Source organism: Accipiter gentilis, chromosome 23, assembly GCF_929443795.1.
Source record: "Accipiter gentilis chromosome 23, bAccGen1.1, whole genome shotgun sequence".
NCBI lineage: Eukaryota > Metazoa > Chordata > Aves > Accipitriformes > Accipitridae > Astur > Astur gentilis.
Window position 1 is genome coordinate 5,937,407 of NC_064902.1, and position 16,017 is coordinate 5,953,423.

Genomic DNA, 16,017 nt, shown 5'->3' on the forward strand with positions numbered 1-16,017 from the left:
TTTTAGGCTTAATGAACTGCCACTGAACCCAGTAAGAATTTACTACACATGGTTTTATTATTTCAGACCAAGCTCATTTTTTTATTTTTTTTTAATTAATTATTTGCTGTATTTCAAATAAGGAAAAGACCAGTCAAGAATGTCAGATCTTCAAAGTAAATTGATGAAGTCCACCTTTGTTAAATTAACTAGTCCAACTGACACTCTGGAAGGTGCCATTCTGGCCCAAATACGTACAAAGTGCTCAAAGACTCAGGTCTTGAATGACTCACTGGTTTAAAAACAATTCTTGTAGCAGTAGAAACGACCCACTTTTTAATCGACTGAATGTTATTTTAGGTATTTTATGCATATTTACGTAATACTTGCCAAGATTGGCACTGAAGGATAAAATTCAAGGACCAGTCTCATGCTATCCATATTTTAAGTACTCCTCCATACACTGGGGGCTGCCATTTAACTAGAACTTTTCTGAACTCATATTCATTCTACGCTCTGTCTGGCTTTGATCTACAACACATTGCTCCTGGAGTTTATTACTCACACTCAGCTGTGTTACTGACACTGAATTTACTGTCGCATGAGATAAACCAGTATAAATAGGCTGCAGGAAACATGGTAGGTAAGAGGGAACTACAGAACACTTCACTAGAAAGTGCTAATTTACCCCTGAAACATACATCACTCCAGTAAAGCAAGAGCTCCTTCATCCTGCACAAACCCTAACCAACAATTACACTTGGTTCCCCTGAATTCCCACAACAGTTCTAGCTTAGTACAATTATTCTTCCTTATTATTCTTAGTACATTATTCTTCCTTATTGTGAAAATGTTGAAATGTTTCATTCCTAATCTGGCGTAATCTTCTTCTCTTCTAAAAATGCAACCTATAGAACCTAAGAAGATTGTTAACACTTCCTATTCTACAATAAATAGCCTAAAATAACCTTCACTTTCACTGTGTGCATTGCCTTCTCCACTGCTGCATTCTTTTCCTTGATCATCATCTTATTTCAGGCAATAAACAAGGTATTTTAAAAGTACCAGCTCTTCAGATAACTTGCAAAACAGATACTTTGGACTGTACAGTCTCCTGTTTGTGAGCAATCATGACCTGACTTCATGGTACTCTAAGCGAAAACAGATTATCCAGCAATTAGCTTACATGATGTAGTATTATTTAACATAATCAGAAACACTAAAATTGAGTGAGAGACAGAAACGTAGCTCAAGACTAAATGAAGTTAAGGTGATGCAGAATGACTATCTTTCTCCACGACGACTCCACGTTGGAAAGCAGAACAACATTCTCCATATAGTCCCATGTGTGGTTTCCAAGAACCATTTCAGGAATGATTTTTTTTGCAAAATTTCTTTCTCCATTACTGTTTTCCTTCCTTCTGAGCACAAAGTTATGCTAATATTCTTATGGATAACAGTAGAGCCTCCTACTCTATGATTATAATTTATATCATTCACCAAAATTTCCTTAAATCTAAAAGGTAAGGAGCCTGTTCACTTTTGTATTTGCTTTTTGCTTTAACTTTCAGACTTTACCTGTTTGTCTTCAAATCAGGAAGTCACGTAGACTCTGTTGTTCGCACTTAACAGCACAGGACATTTTTCATGAGGCAGGTCAGGGCTTAACTCACTATTTATTCTGGAGGGTAAGACCTATGAACCAGTGGGTCAATCCATATATACTCTGCCTTAACCCAGAAGTCTCAGATGACTGGAAGACAGCTGCAGTATATGGTGCATATGCACAGGGCTTAGGGGAGAAGCACTTTACAAGTGCTATACTGTTATTCAGGAGAGTTTTCATATCAAAAGTACCAATACAATCATATCCAACGTACTTTCTTTTCCTGAAGTTCCAGGGTCTTTGTTTTGCTGCTATGCCTGAATTGTCCTTCCTTTTCTTCTCCTGGAAATAAGCAACATCTGTTTACTGAAGGTGAATGGTGTGCCAATGACATGTAACACTGTTTTTACATCCTGAAACATCCACCAAAATCCTGAAGCTGCAGATGCAGAGAAGTCCCAGTACCCCAGCAGAACACTCTCTAGTTCTCTTTTCTTGATCCCAACTCTGTCTGAGCCCTTTCTACCATCTTTCACAAAAATAAAGCAGGTCATCAAATGCATTGAAATATTATTTTGACACCACTTCGCAGGAATTTGTGCCAAGGAAAACAAAACAAACAAAAAAAAAAGAAAAGAAAAAGAAGTGAGGGAAAAAGAAAGAAAAAACAAGGAACTGTAGGCTGGGTTTTTTTTTAATGGGAGGCAAGTCCCAGGAGACCACATTTATTCTCACAGGTAGTCAGCTATTTTGGTCTCCTCCTCTCCCTAAAACCAGGGAGGATTGTGAAAAACAGCAGAGAACCCTCACGTTGATGACAGTGTTAAAGGAGTGGAGGTTAAATTTTAGCCCCAAAAAGTAAAGTGAACAGAAGGGGGCAGCCTGGCAAAGACGAGATAAAAATAGAACAGTGACTAGACTTCACTTGACTGCTATTTCTGGATCAACTACGGAAAGAGATCCGAGAAGGGTTTCTATTTGTAAGGGAGAGAGAGACCAAAACAGGGTTGCATTCTAGAAGGCCACAGTCCTGCACAGCAGTTTTCTTTATGCTTCTACTTTTCTAAATCCCTGCATTCTCACCGTTTGGAAACAGTGCTGTTCAGCCAAAATGTCATTATGCATCTAAGTGAGTAACCAGATTAGATTTTCTGGAGCAGGACAGCAATGTGTGTGGCATTTCAATCTAACAGAAACAAAGCTGACAGCACATGGTAAAAGCATGTAGCAAATCACAAGGCCAAGCAGAGCAAACTAAGCCACATAATACTTTAGGAAAATAACCAAAGCCCTGCAGTACCTCTGAGAGGATGTCTTGTGTTTTCCCACTCTAAAATGATTAGTGGAATCCTAACTAGTTCCAATTATGGCCACAGACTAAAGAAGACAACAGGAACCTCCCAATTCCAGTATGTAGTGCTTGACTGACACATGGCTCTGGGGACGAATGTTTCTGCCTGTTCGAGCCCTTTCCTCTTGAGTACCTCAGTTAAAATTCCTTCCATTGAGTAATTTCTATCCAGATCCTGGCTGTGCTGGCTGTGTTCCCATATAAAAGAAAACCTGCAGGCAGAAAGCAGTGCCATCTGCCAAGTCAGAAGCTGCTTTAATGGGCGAGTTTGGTGTGAAGGGGAACAGACTATTACGCTTTATCTTCAGGAGCAGAAGTGGTGTTTTTCCTTTCCCAGGAGCAGGTTACAGTGAGCACACTCATGCCTGAAGTATTCGTCCACAAATATACATAGATCTCAATGGATACTGCACAAGCAACCTCCAGAAAAAAAAAAAATCCATCCAGTATCCCTTTTTTCCTGTTCAACCTGCAATTCAATCTTCACATTTCTCTTTACCTGTCAGACCACTTTTTTTTTTTTCTTGTGACAGCTTCATCAGCCTCCACTTTCTATTCCTGTAAGTGAATGACAGCCCTGCCATCACACCTAGGAAGTATGAGCAGTGGCAAGGCAGAAACGCCAGGCCCTACTGTCCCTACACAGAGAATTCTGCACTGAAGCTGTTTCTAAACATTTTTTTCCCAAGTTTCTTGTCCCTTTTCCATAACTGTTTTGACTGGATGGTTTGCTCTGAAGTCTCATCTGGAGCAGGTTTGGGACTTGTGTGGCCCAGTTCAGGTTTCACAAGAAACAACGGAAAAACTTCCACTGAATACTTCATCCTTGCAAATATCTTCAGGGCTAGGAAAAGATCTTTCTATTTTTGCCAATTAACCAAGCACAGTTTTTATCCTTCCTTGTTGGGCAATCTTCTCATTAGACCATCTTTGGAGAGAATAGCGGATTCTCTCTGGGCTGCTGGCAGTTTTACTTAATTGCATATTTAACTTTTTATTCAGCACTTAAACTCATAATGATGAGAAATACATATATGCAAGCACCAAACTATCATCTGCCATTTAAACTCCCTGGAGAACTCATAAACTTCTTAATATTTCTGTCCCTTTCAGAAGAAAAGTGCACACATTCTACAGCTAGGGTGGGGGGAAGATGACAAACGCATATATAATGTAATTTCAGTGATATATTATATTAGCCATTACTGACAAAACTCCAGTTTCAGAAGGGAGGGGGTACTTCAGTCCTTAATATATTTTAAAAGTTCTGAAAAAATCAGCCAACTCAATCAGTGCTAAACAGAAACTGGTATTATAGTGTCCACTTGCTATAGGTTCCTCCTCCCTGTCAGGCAGAGAACATTCTGTCAGGGCACAGGAACTTTACCTCTCTTCTCCCCCTCCCCAACTATGAGTGCTGAATTAAAAAAATATTTCACAGATGCTAGTATGCATAGGAATGTATTTCCTATTTGATTCCAGAGCAACAGAATTTGCTCTGGAACATACTTGTTGCCACTGGATTGTGCTCTGGAATGGCAACTTCCATTTCAAAATGCTTCCAGCCCTTACAACTGCAAAACCTTTTAAGTATGAATGGTCTATAATCAGCAGCAAAGCCACTGAAGTCTTCAGAAACAGCAGAACAGCTTCAGTACTATTATCCTTCATCACAGTATGCGAAGTATAGAAATTAACGTTGATAGCATTTCAGAAGGAGCTGATTAATGGATCACCTCAGACTTGTAAAAACCTGATGCTCCCCTATGCAGGCGCAAACCCCCAGTATTTCCAGTCTGTTTTCCAAAACCTCCCGTTTCCCCATGATAAAACTTCTGTGAGTCAGCTATGTGAAGCTAATACAAAAACCAGTGTGACAAAGAAAATGAGAGTGTTGGAAACGTGAATTAATCAGCACGTTATTGTATTATAAGCTTTTCTAGTTCCTCTATTAAAAACCTTTTCAATACAGAAAGCTACCAGATATTTCCAGGCTGCTCTATCAAAGTGCAAAGGCTTTGCTGGCGATAGCAGTTCTAGCTTGGTAAAGGTAAGACCATACCCAGACCTTGGCAGACCTTCCAGCTGACCACCAGCATATCTGTGCTGCTGTCAGCAAACATGGAGTGTGAGATTTAAGAAAAGAAAGGGTACCTGAAAGCCTTCTAGACATCCCACCTAATCAGATTAACACTGGCAAGGACTCAGTAACATTCTTAAGTAATTCTCATGACAATTACTTCAGCTGGTTTTCAGTCTTAACATACAGAACCATCCCGGTTCTCATTTGGGCTGCTTTTTCTAACAATGTGGTTTAAAAGCATCAGGGAAATGTTCAAGTTTAAAAGCTGCAGAGCAAAAGGCAGGCAACCTTTATGTTCTCTAATGAATGGTTATTTATTGCTACATTTATTTAAGTGGTACTTATCATCATAAATATCTACTAAACTTACTTGCCATACTGGTGTAATCAGTGCTTTCCCAGGTAATACCCTTGTGTAAATGCATTGCAAAAATAAAGAGGAGAGCGAGTAAACAACTAGAAATGCCCCTAAGAAAAGTCTTCAAAGGGAGGAAAGCCTGAAGACCAATAAACATTTAAATACTTCCCAGTTTAGGCCTATTTCATTGCACAAGATCCAAAATAGTTTCCTTCCCAAGTATTGCATAAGAAGTTCATTCAAAATCTAGCAACTTTTCTCACAGAACACACCAAGAAAGACACTGTTCTCTCCCCCGCTTTTTTGTCTTTTAAATATGAACACGAGCATTTAACAGCTGATAACATTATCCTCAGGCTCAGACAGAATATTCTGGAAAAGACTCAAGTTTGGACTACAATGGTGTAAGTAATCACAAACATCTTCACATATTCAAATTCTTCATGCAGCACTCTCTGTAAAATGCAAGTAACAGAACAAGTAGCTTTTACAGGGCTTTGGAAGTGAACTTTGGCCTCCAAGCCATAAACAAGGAAAAAAAGAAAAAGCCTACATACCTTCAAAGCACATTTTTGGCCTGTCTCCTTGTTGAAACACTCCAGTACTTTGCCATTGATTCCTAACCCTAGTACCCGTTTGGAGAGCTTGTAGTCATCGGTAACTGCATGTTTTTTTATCTCCAGTTTGACATGGGCTGCTCCCCCAGGCAAGGATTTCACACTGCTCTTCCTTTCCACGTGACTCTCTGGCTGGGATTCCTGTTCACCTTCACTTTGTTCCATATCAGGGAAGAGTCTGAGATGACAGAAATACCCAACAGATTCCCTGTGGGGTATCCTCAGAGTCCCTCCTCTTAGGTGATCAAACCCACTGCTTCAAACAGTCCATTTGCTCGCCATTTAGTCCTGAGTAAAAATGTAAAACAGTATTAGCGATTGATGTCAACTAACCATTCTCCCACCTCACTACTTTTCTCTCTTCCTTTCTCGAACAAGATGACCAGGTGCTAGTGAGACCAAAAGCAGAGGCTGACCTCAGGAAAGCCACACTTTGTTTAGCCTTACAGACCAGTCACCCCTGTTCCAATATACACGGCGACCAGTCTGCAGTTATAAATCACGGCTTTTACTGCAACAAGAGCCTGCGCTGAGTCTTGGACTAAAGTCTTACTTAGCTAAGCTCTGTACAACAGAGCAGAGACAGCCTCTGCTTCAAGGAGCTTATGAACCTGCATCAACTCCTTGCCTCAACTTTTTACGCAGAAACCTCCGCGGTGGTCCCCTGCCTCATCTTGACACTCCAAGTTACACAGGAGAACCACGAATACCGGGATTAAACCCCAGAGGGGCACCACCTGGGCACGCATCAGACCTGACGCTGAGCCAGCGCTCACCGAACTGCCCTCGTCCACAGAGCGAGGGGCAGGCGCAGCATTCCTTAGGGGACCATCAAACCACCTAAAAACTCGGGTACGTCGAGATGCAACGGCGTGGCTCCCAAAGGCGAGGACCTGCCTGACCCCGCTGGGGACCAGAGGGCCTCTGGCCTCTCAGGACCGTAGTCCCGGGGAAGGTACCGGTGCCAGAGCCTCCGAGCCCCGTTAACACCGCTGAGCCACGAGCAGGCGAAGCACCGCGGGGAGGCTGAGGGCCGTTCCTCACGCCGCGGGGCTGCCGGGCCCGAGGCCTGCCCCGCAGACAGCCGCCCCGGGCGAGGGAGCGGCTCCCTCAGTGAGAGCCAGCGGCGGGGCGGCTCCGCCAGCCCTCCCCCCCGCCCCCGCACTGCGAGGCGGAGGGCGGGAAAACCCTGAGGTGAGGTGAGGCGAGGCGAGGCGAGGCAGACCCCACGGGGGGAGATTGGGGGAGGAGGGGGGTGGGGGGCGGCGGGGAACCACCGGGGTGGTAGCGGAGGGTCTGACGGTGGGGGAACTCCACCGCCGAGCCCCGCCGGAGGACGGTTACCTGCCTGTGAGCGGCGCGGCGCGGCCCCAGCCGAGGCTTCCCGGTGCGGAGTCCCGGAAGGCGGGGTTCTGCCTCGGCCCGCCCCGACGCCATGGGCAGGTGCGCGCCGCCTTCTCCCCCCCCCCCCCCCGCCGCCGCGCTGAGGGGAGACCGCCCGCAGCGGGGCCCGGGCCGGCCCGACCCCGGGGAACCGTGAGGGTTGCCCCGGGGTCGGGCCGCTCCGGGCCCCGCAGGGGGCTGGGAGGGGAGCGGGAGCCGCCTCATCGGGGCTGCGTGGGGCAGGGCGGCAGGTTGCCCCGGGGAAGGACGAGCGGGTGGCGGAGAACATCCCCTGCGTAGGGCGGTGTTTTTAAGGTATTTATTGAGGTAAACGGCCCTGCCGGAGGGGGATGAAGCTGCCTCGGTGGCTCCGGGCTTGTGCCGCAGCGCGCCCGCGCGGTGGCGGGGAGGGGAGGCCCGGCCCGGGGCACCGCCGGCCCCTTCCCCCCCGACCGCCCGTTGTAGGAAAGGGAAAGGACTGACGCCTTCGCTCTGAAACCTGTGTTAAACTGTAAGGCTATTGCTACGGAGCAAAGCGCTGGGACTCGATGCTGGGCAGACTGTGATCCTTCAGGCGCTATGGCTACCGAAATAGTCGGTGCTGTTATTAAAGGCGACCTCTTCTGCCAAATAAGCCGACGGTATTGCTTTGCGCTTTTGTATGCACAGTCAGGATATTAAAAGTGATGGTTCCCACAGCAACTGTCGCTCCTCGCTGGTGCACAGAGTGTAGTTATAGGGATGTGAAATGCTGAGTTTTTCCTACATGTGAAGATGAGTCATGCATTGAAATGGAGCTGTACTTGTATCACTGGAAAGAGCTTAAAGTTCACATGCTTCACGAGTTAAAAATACATTTGTCATTTTACATAACACAATGGCATCTGGAGTTCTAGCGGTTCAGAAAATAATTAAAAGGGCTAATGAGTCCTTTCTCCAAGGGATAAAAAGTAGTTCAACTTAGCAGGATGCAGATCTGCAGTGTATCTATTGTCTTGTGATGTGATGCTACAGCTATTCTGCCTCAGGTTTCCCTTCCAGGCTTTCAGCAGTTCAGCTACTGGAGGGCCTGGTCCCCTGATTCAGTTCACCTATTCTGGGCAATTCAAGTCCCAGAGGAAATCTGCTGTTTCCAACCTTTCCTTCTCAGGTTTGGCTTCCAGCCTTCTTAGGCTTTGCACCACCTCCCACAGTGGCAATCTCAGGGAAGCATATACATAACTGTAAGCTCCCAGGTTGCAAGCCTTCAATAGCACTGTTCTGTAGTCAGCAGCTTGCTCTTATTTTCCTTCCCACGGCTTCTGCCTGTATTCGCTGTTTTATTTGTCCTGGATGGTAATTTACTTCTCTTTGCAACAGGTAACTATAGTCCTCTTCCCAGCTCACAGTCACGGGGGGCCAGACCCTTCAGAAAACTTCTAAATCTCTCATCTCTCTTCCTTATTTTATAATGAGAAGTATACTCGCTCACACCAATTTGTAGCTCCCATTCCCAGCTCCACTTCTGATCTTTCCATGTAACTCTTATACAAAAGTCTATGGCTGACCAAAGCAAGCACAAGTTACAACGGCTAGCACATTAAAGCTAGCAGAAGACTATTTATGGCCCTGTTCTGGGACATATTAAGCATTGCAAAAATTCCAAACAGATGTCTACTTAAGGGGTTGCTATTTTTTACAGAGTGTGTCAGAAGCAAGGAATTTCATTAAGAAATTATGTCTCTAACTATTACAAGAATGAGTTTCTACAAAATAAGCTTTGTGTGGAAAGAAAGGAGGAAAGATGAGGGAATAAGACAGGATTCTTCTGTGTGAAGTTAGTTGGTTCTACACGTCTCAGTTATGAACAGTCTCCCACTGAGAAGAGTTCAACTGGTAGGATACAAACACACGTTTCAAGTCACTGCTTTAAATGGTATCTTACCGAAAGTTACGCTTGTTTGGGTTCACTGCTCTATATTGTCTGTATACGCTCTTAGCAAAGTTCACTGTTTTACCAGTAATAAGTTTAAACAGAGCAAAGCCCTTAAAAACCCAGTGTGAATCATGGTTAATAAGGCCTTACACCAGCCCTCTGCCAATTTCACCCACCATAAATTCTGAAAAAGCCTTTCCAGCACCATCCCAAGTATCAAATAGCCTCACGGTACACAAGGATGACCACAGCTGAGGAACAAAAAGCAACTATAATCCCTTGCTTTTTGTGTTCATTTTTTGTCTTAGATAGGCTCTCTGAGCACAAAGCATATCTTTACCCCAGGCAAAACACGAATATCATGTGCGGAAAATCTTTAAAACCAGTGACAAAGTATTTCTCAGTATCTAAAAGTCTTTGCAACAGAGTGTTTTCACAAGTAACAAGGTGGCAATTTGATACTATAAGTTACAGCCAAAAGTATCCGGTGCTCTTGGACTATCTCTCCTGATCTTGCTTAGCTGATGCTTTTTATTCAATGTTATTCTGACCACGCTGGGCAGCCCCAAAGCAGTCTGGCTGCTGCACTAATGAAACAACTCTGCTTGAGTGTGTGTTTGTCTTAAGTGACTGTACCTGCAAACCCATGTTGGGTACCCACTCTGAAGTTCCCCCACTTGTAAATCCCAGCCTTTGCAATCCACACACAGTTCGTACAGAGCCAAGAACATTCATTTGTGTAATATCCCTCTCTTAAGCTGCTTAAGGTTTTATAATTTCTCTGACAAGCTCGGGGGAGGGGGGGGGGCACATGGCAAGCATGCTGGGTTCAGGCACACATCTTAGAGTTAACAACTGGTTTAACCATTTAACCCCAACACCTCAGACATCCTGAAGGCAAGCGAGCGCAGTGTGGTCACCCTGGCTGCAGCTGTCTGCCTGGCTGGCTGGCTCTGGGAGAATTTCCCACAATGGCTGCTTTCAAGTGGCAGTTTTATATCTCCCTGGGAATTACATCTCATATGATCAGAAACTTACACTGGGGATCCTGTGGCTTCTCCTTGTGCTCATGGCAGGTCAAGCCGCGCTAGCATCCTTTGGACATACTGATGGAGGACACGCTGACAGGCCCACTGCAGCTTATTTTGCTGGGGGACATTTTTCATTGAAAAAGACGTTTTTATTTATTTATTGATGTTTGCTTTTTGAAGTTCTAAAAAAACCAGTACTGTTACAGGATAAGAGCCCACTATGGTAAAAGTTCTTTCATCCTCACAAAAATCCCTAAAACTGTAAATTAAATATTAATCCTGTTTTTACCAAAAATCCCCAACAGCAACAACACAAACCAACTTATTTCAAGAGAGAAGCTATAGCTATAGCTCAGCTATGCCTGCCTTGCCCCAAACTAGAAGAGTAGCTTATAGGAGAAAATAACCACACAATAAGGCCCTAATCTTGCAATAGGCTTTGGGGCAGCCACCCCTTTTCTCTAAGCTAGTATGTTAACCCTGTGAAGCTTCATATTTTAGCCAGCATGCAGTTTGGATATGCTGTTCCTGATTTTATCATGTCTTGGATATCACAGATACCTGGGTTACACACAGAGAGCACTACTGTTTAAATACAGAAGGTTAATTTTGGTTATCCCACTGGGTATTTTCACTGCCTTTTTGCCATGCTGTAGCAATTCAGTAACAGTAATATCTGGGATTAAAGACATTTCAGACTTTCAAATATCTCATTTCTTAACAAAAATGAAATTAAATGCCCGCGTTTGCTCTCATCTGGAGAGCTAGGAAAGCTAATGTCATCAAATGTTCTTTGAGGGATGGCGTATTTTGGAGGAGTGATACTTACCTGAATGCTACAGCTAGCTGAGTTTATTTATATACAAAAGTGATTTGCATGGAGGTTAGTCCTTTGATAGCAATGTCTTGTGGAAATCAGTATCAGCTACAATAAAGAAATTATCACCATCAGCTGAAAATATAGTGACTTGTTTTTCTGAAACATTGCTTCCTCTGAGTAACAGCTATGTATTTTTTGCGTGTTATGAGAAATACACTCTCTGGGATGCATAATATAGATGTCACCAAAGAGAAAATCCTCTGTATTGTCAAGTTGAAGTGAGGACACAGCTTTGTCTGATTGGGTGGTGGCAACAACCTTATGAAATCTCTCAGGAAGTTCTTCAGAAACTGCATCTGTGATATTAAAAGAAAGGGCAGCTCTAAAGAACAACATTGCGATATAAAGGAGAAGAAAAGAAGCTTCCTGTAGGATCTTTAGTTTAGTCAGTCATGTACACAGTGGTCTGAAACAGAGACTATGTACATATTTTCTCACCTGTCTTTCAGTTCTGCTGTGGAGGTATCTGTCTCAGACATCAAAAAGAAAAGAAAAAAAAAGTGAAAAAAAGGCCCAACAACAAGCCAGAAACTGAAATAGTTTCTATTACCTATACAACCAGGAAAGCTCATCAGCAAACAGCCTAGCTCTTTTCTTTCCATGACTGAGGTAAAAACAGGTTTATAGGTCCTTCATAGGCAATGATGTTTACCTGATGCTTTGTGATCACCAAACCAGAACAACTTCTCTTTTATTCTCAACACCCTCTGCACTGACCTGGGATTATAACCTGGTTTCTAGGAGGAATTACGAATTCTAACTGTGAACCAGCTGCTAGTGAAGGAACAAGAAGTCTCAAAGCACCAGTCTCACCATCTGGAGAGCGTGTTCTAATACCTGATTTAGTTCCTCAAGATTACTTCTTCCCTGTTAGCACATACTCGGCAGGTATTTTTCTATAGAAATACAGAAGAGGGTGGAACAGTTGCTTTTATAATCCTGGACTCAGACACTTTATTACAGATACCTTGTCTTGGTCATTGGGAAGGTTTTGGGAGGCTCCATCCCTCCTCCTCCACTTAAGGGTTGCTGTCTGGGGATCTTAGAGCAGAAGGTGGTCTGGGACACGGCTTATTTACAGAGGAAGACAGACAGATACCGGTTGGACATTTCTGTTTCAGCAGAGAGAAAAAAAAAGACAGGGTTTTTCATAGAAGTATCATAAATCAAAAGCATTATAAATCTTCCAATCTGTCTACAGAAGATGGTGCTTCATTTTATGCTGCAGTGGAGCACAAGAAATTAATCTATTTCTTTCATTGAAAGAGATCCTGCAACTAATGGGTATGGCAACATTATCTGATAGTCCTGGGGTGGCCTGCCAGGCCACTCGGGAATACAATTTTTGCAGAAACACAGCATTTGGTAGAAGCAGAAAAGTTCCTAACAGATGCCACAGTGCAATCATCTTCTAGGTCACCACATGCCAGCAAGCCTAGGGAGAACGAATACCGTGAGTTCCTTACAGTAACACCAAGGTACTTTTTGTAGCCTGAAATGAAGCCCATTGCTTTTCTGCCACTTCTTCTTCTCATGGAGCCAGCTCAGATGTCCCCACATCCATGGCACAGCTCACCCACACCCTGGAGACTCCTCCATTGCTCCACACCAGGTTGGGAAATCAAAACCACAATGGTAAGTTCATCGCCCTCTTGTGTGTTCTTGATTACAGAAACTGGTGTGCCCTACTCAAACAACGAGATGGCCTTTCTAAACAAGGAATAGATATGTATTATTGTTAATGTTTGTTCGGTCACATGCTACTCCTTACCTTACAACGCAGGGCAAGTGTCAGAGATGGCCTTGTGGCCACGCAGCAGCCAGAGGGGCAACTTTCTTTCGGTCTTCCGTGTACAAGCTTATAGTAAAGGTAAATCCAGTCTCCAGTCACAGCGACCTCTCTCAAGAGTTACGATTTTGGATGTAATCTTTCATTTACACCAACTCTACAAGATTACAGAAATGTCCAACTGTACAGGTGAAGCAGTGTAACCTACCCCCAGTGGAAGGGGGACTCGGGCCGCCCGTCTGCTCAAACACAGAGTTAGCAGCAGATGGTGCTGTTGCGTTGGTGAACTTTCCTAAGGGACTCGCTGGTTCACGATTTCTGGCTTTTCTTACCTCCCTGACTTTAGTGTGAGTTTGCTTTGATACCTTTCATAACTAAACCCTATCACTCAACAGTATCGCTCAACAAAATTTCTTGTTACTGCCTCTGCAATGTCCTAATTCTTCAACGTTGAACCGTGGAGAGCCATTTATATCGGTATAAACTGGGTTTAAACAACTGATTTGTTGGAATGGCAGCAACTCATGTTGACTGTGCACAGGTAACCAACTGCACAAGGCCTGGGGCACAGGCAGATCGGGCACACCGTTCTATTTCCTACTTAGGGCACTACCACGTGCACGAAGAATGCCAATGAGGGGCAAAACGTTCAGGTAGAGTGATGAAGTACTACTCAACACTGCTGACTTAAAACCAATTGTTAATATTGTAGATAAAATAGCCCAGGCGTTAGCCTGAATATTTTTTTGAGGTGGGCCCCTAAAAAAGGTTCCAATGAAAATGAAACTTCCTTTCATTAATACTCATATGCATTACCTACTTCAATTTCATGGTCATCTTTCAGGGTCCTCTAGGACTCCTGAGAAGAGCAGCATGGATCTCGTGACTGCAGGTGGAAAAACACTGCATCAGCATGCAATGCATACTGAATAACATAGTGTCTGCACTGGCGTGAACACCTGTGCTGCTTCCACAGAGCAGAAATACAGAGCTGCCAACTGAGACACGTTCCTGCGTGCGACATTTCCACTGTACGCGTCTTAGCATTGCTTTCCTGCTCCAGATACAAATGGCTACTCAGCCAACAGCACAGAGCCTGCACGCACAGACTTTTCCAGAAGAAGATCACTAGATGGAGCCCAATTCTAAGTAAAAAAAAAAAATAAAAAAAATACATAAAGCTAGCTTCTCAATGTTTGCGCTGGGCTGCAGCATTCCTGCCTTAGGGCACTCTACAGCTATCACCCTCAGTGTCCCCTCCAAGGCTGAAGATGAAATACCTCCTGAATGTGCAGGTTAACTACAGCTTGCAGGAGACGGCAGCCACTTCCCACTTTCTAGTCTAGCTCTGTTCAAATCCATCGTGCTGCTGCACCACCAACACAAGGTTTTAAATAATGCCCGATTTAGATACGAAGGAGCACACGCACGCAGGCGTCCCCCTGCAACCCTGTGCCAGACCTGCGAGGGTAGGCCTTCGAACCATCTTTTAACTGTTGTGCTTGCTGTGCACAGGAGGGGCGAGGACTGAAATTCCTCTGCTATCTCCTCGCCTCTCCTGTGAATTGACACGTATTCTGATGAAAGTGTCGGCTGAAGTCCGTCTTAGGCTCAGAAGCAAACTGGTCAAGGGGTGCATGCGTGACGAAATCCTCATCCCTCTGGATACTTAGATGGCCCTCGGCACTATTAGCAGCACTCGTTACCGCACTGTCCCTGATGGAGTAAAGAAAACGGATGGAAGCACGCAAAAGGCTAAGCAGCTGCTAAATGAAACAGCAGGGCAGGGAGTTAAAGGCTGAGTCAGGAGCTGAACATAGGCTTCCTGCGCTCCGGCTCACGTCCTGCCCGTGAGAACATCCCTCTAACCTCGTCCTTACCGCCATCTTCCCCTCCCCTCTGCTCCTGGCCCCATCCACTTTGGTTCTGACCAGCACAACGACTACTGGTATTTTTAAATATTCGGTCTACTTCAGTGGAGGTGACGACAGCCCACTCTCACATTCTCTCTTATCTCCGATACGCGAAGGGGTGGCGACTCACGGCAGGAAAAGAACGATCAAGGTTCCGTCGTAAAGGGTTCAGAAACAAAAGGTTCAGTAACCCTAACGGTAACTGCAGTACTTCCTCCCGGGTCACCCCGTTTTAACTTGACGATGGCATCGTCAAGCGCAGGACAAAACGGCGGCGCCGCAACCTTCTCCGGGAGCCTTGGCCCGGCTGAAACCCAAATTCTCAGGGGGATCGGATTCCCGGGCGGCCGAGGCGCGAGGCCACCCCACCCGGCCCCACACCCGTCGTTCCGGACGACGCGCCGCTACGGCACACGCCGTCCTCCCGCCGGCCGCCTCCCACCGGGAGGGCCCGGGCACCTGAGGGGGCGCCGGGCCCCGCCCCGCGGCCCGGGGATCTGCGGGAAGGCGAGAGGGTCGCTCGGGCGCCCTTTTACAGCACCGCGCACCCGCAGAGCCGCTACCAGCGCTCGACGATGAACGGGGACGGACGGAAACGTGAGCGCGGACGAACCCACGACCGTTACAAACGGCCGGCGCGGCGACGCGCGCAGCCGGGCCTCGGCCCCGCCGCCCGCGGCCCCCCCGCCCACCGGCCGGGCGGCCCCGCGCATGCGACGGGGGCGGCGTCGCCCATTGGCGGGCGGGCGGCGGAGGCGGCGTCGCCCATTGGCAGCGTCCGCCGCGGCGGCCCCGCGTTCCTGGAAAGTTCTTGGAAATGGATCAAAGGCGTTTCCGCGAACACGCGCGGCGCCGGCTCCGCGCGGCCGGCAGCGCCGCCCAGCCCCCCCCCCCTCCCCCTTCCCCCCCCGGGAGGGCTCCGCTCCCCTCCCCCCCCCCCCCCCCGGCCGTTACGGACGCATCTATTTATACCTTCTCTTTTTTCTTTTTTTTTTTTTTTTTTTTTCCTTCTTCCCTCCGCGTGGCTGCTATCGGAAGAGTGATGTGAATACAATGCGATTCCAGGAATCCCTCACTTCCTGGAACAGATTAAAAGGGGCAAACAAAAGATT

The 16,017-nt window shown here is 45.9% G+C and overlaps 2 protein-coding genes across 6 annotated transcripts in view; both read right to left on the reverse strand.

Moving 5' to 3' along the window:
- The window catches only part of MAPKAPK3 (MAPK activated protein kinase 3), a 104,777-nt gene that overhangs the window by 43,225 nt on the left and 45,535 nt on the right, over positions 1-16,017 (reverse strand). The window contains exons 1-2 of one of the 5 annotated variants that reach the window (XM_049826948.1): positions 12,171-12,260; positions 5,935-6,282 (exon numbers count right to left, since the gene is read on the reverse strand). In XM_049826948.1, coding sequence (XP_049682905.1) covers positions 5,935-6,159 — 225 coding nt within the window. In that variant the 5' untranslated portion in view covers positions 6,160-6,282; positions 12,171-12,260. Of the gene's footprint in view, positions 1-5,934; positions 6,283-6,704; positions 7,046-7,338; positions 7,448-12,170; positions 12,261-16,017 lie in introns of those variants that run through there. The other 4 variants (XM_049826949.1, XM_049826951.1, XM_049826952.1 and 1 more) reach the window with 4 other exon arrangements.
- The window catches only part of HEMK1 (HemK methyltransferase family member 1), a 111,788-nt gene continuing 108,001 nt past the window's right edge, over positions 12,231-16,017 (reverse strand). The window contains exons 13-14 of the transcript XR_007509324.1: positions 15,878-15,984; positions 12,231-12,315 (exon numbers count right to left, since the gene is read on the reverse strand). The gene's annotated coding sequence lies outside the window, so the exon portion shown is untranslated. The remainder of the gene's footprint in view (positions 12,316-15,877; positions 15,985-16,017) is intronic.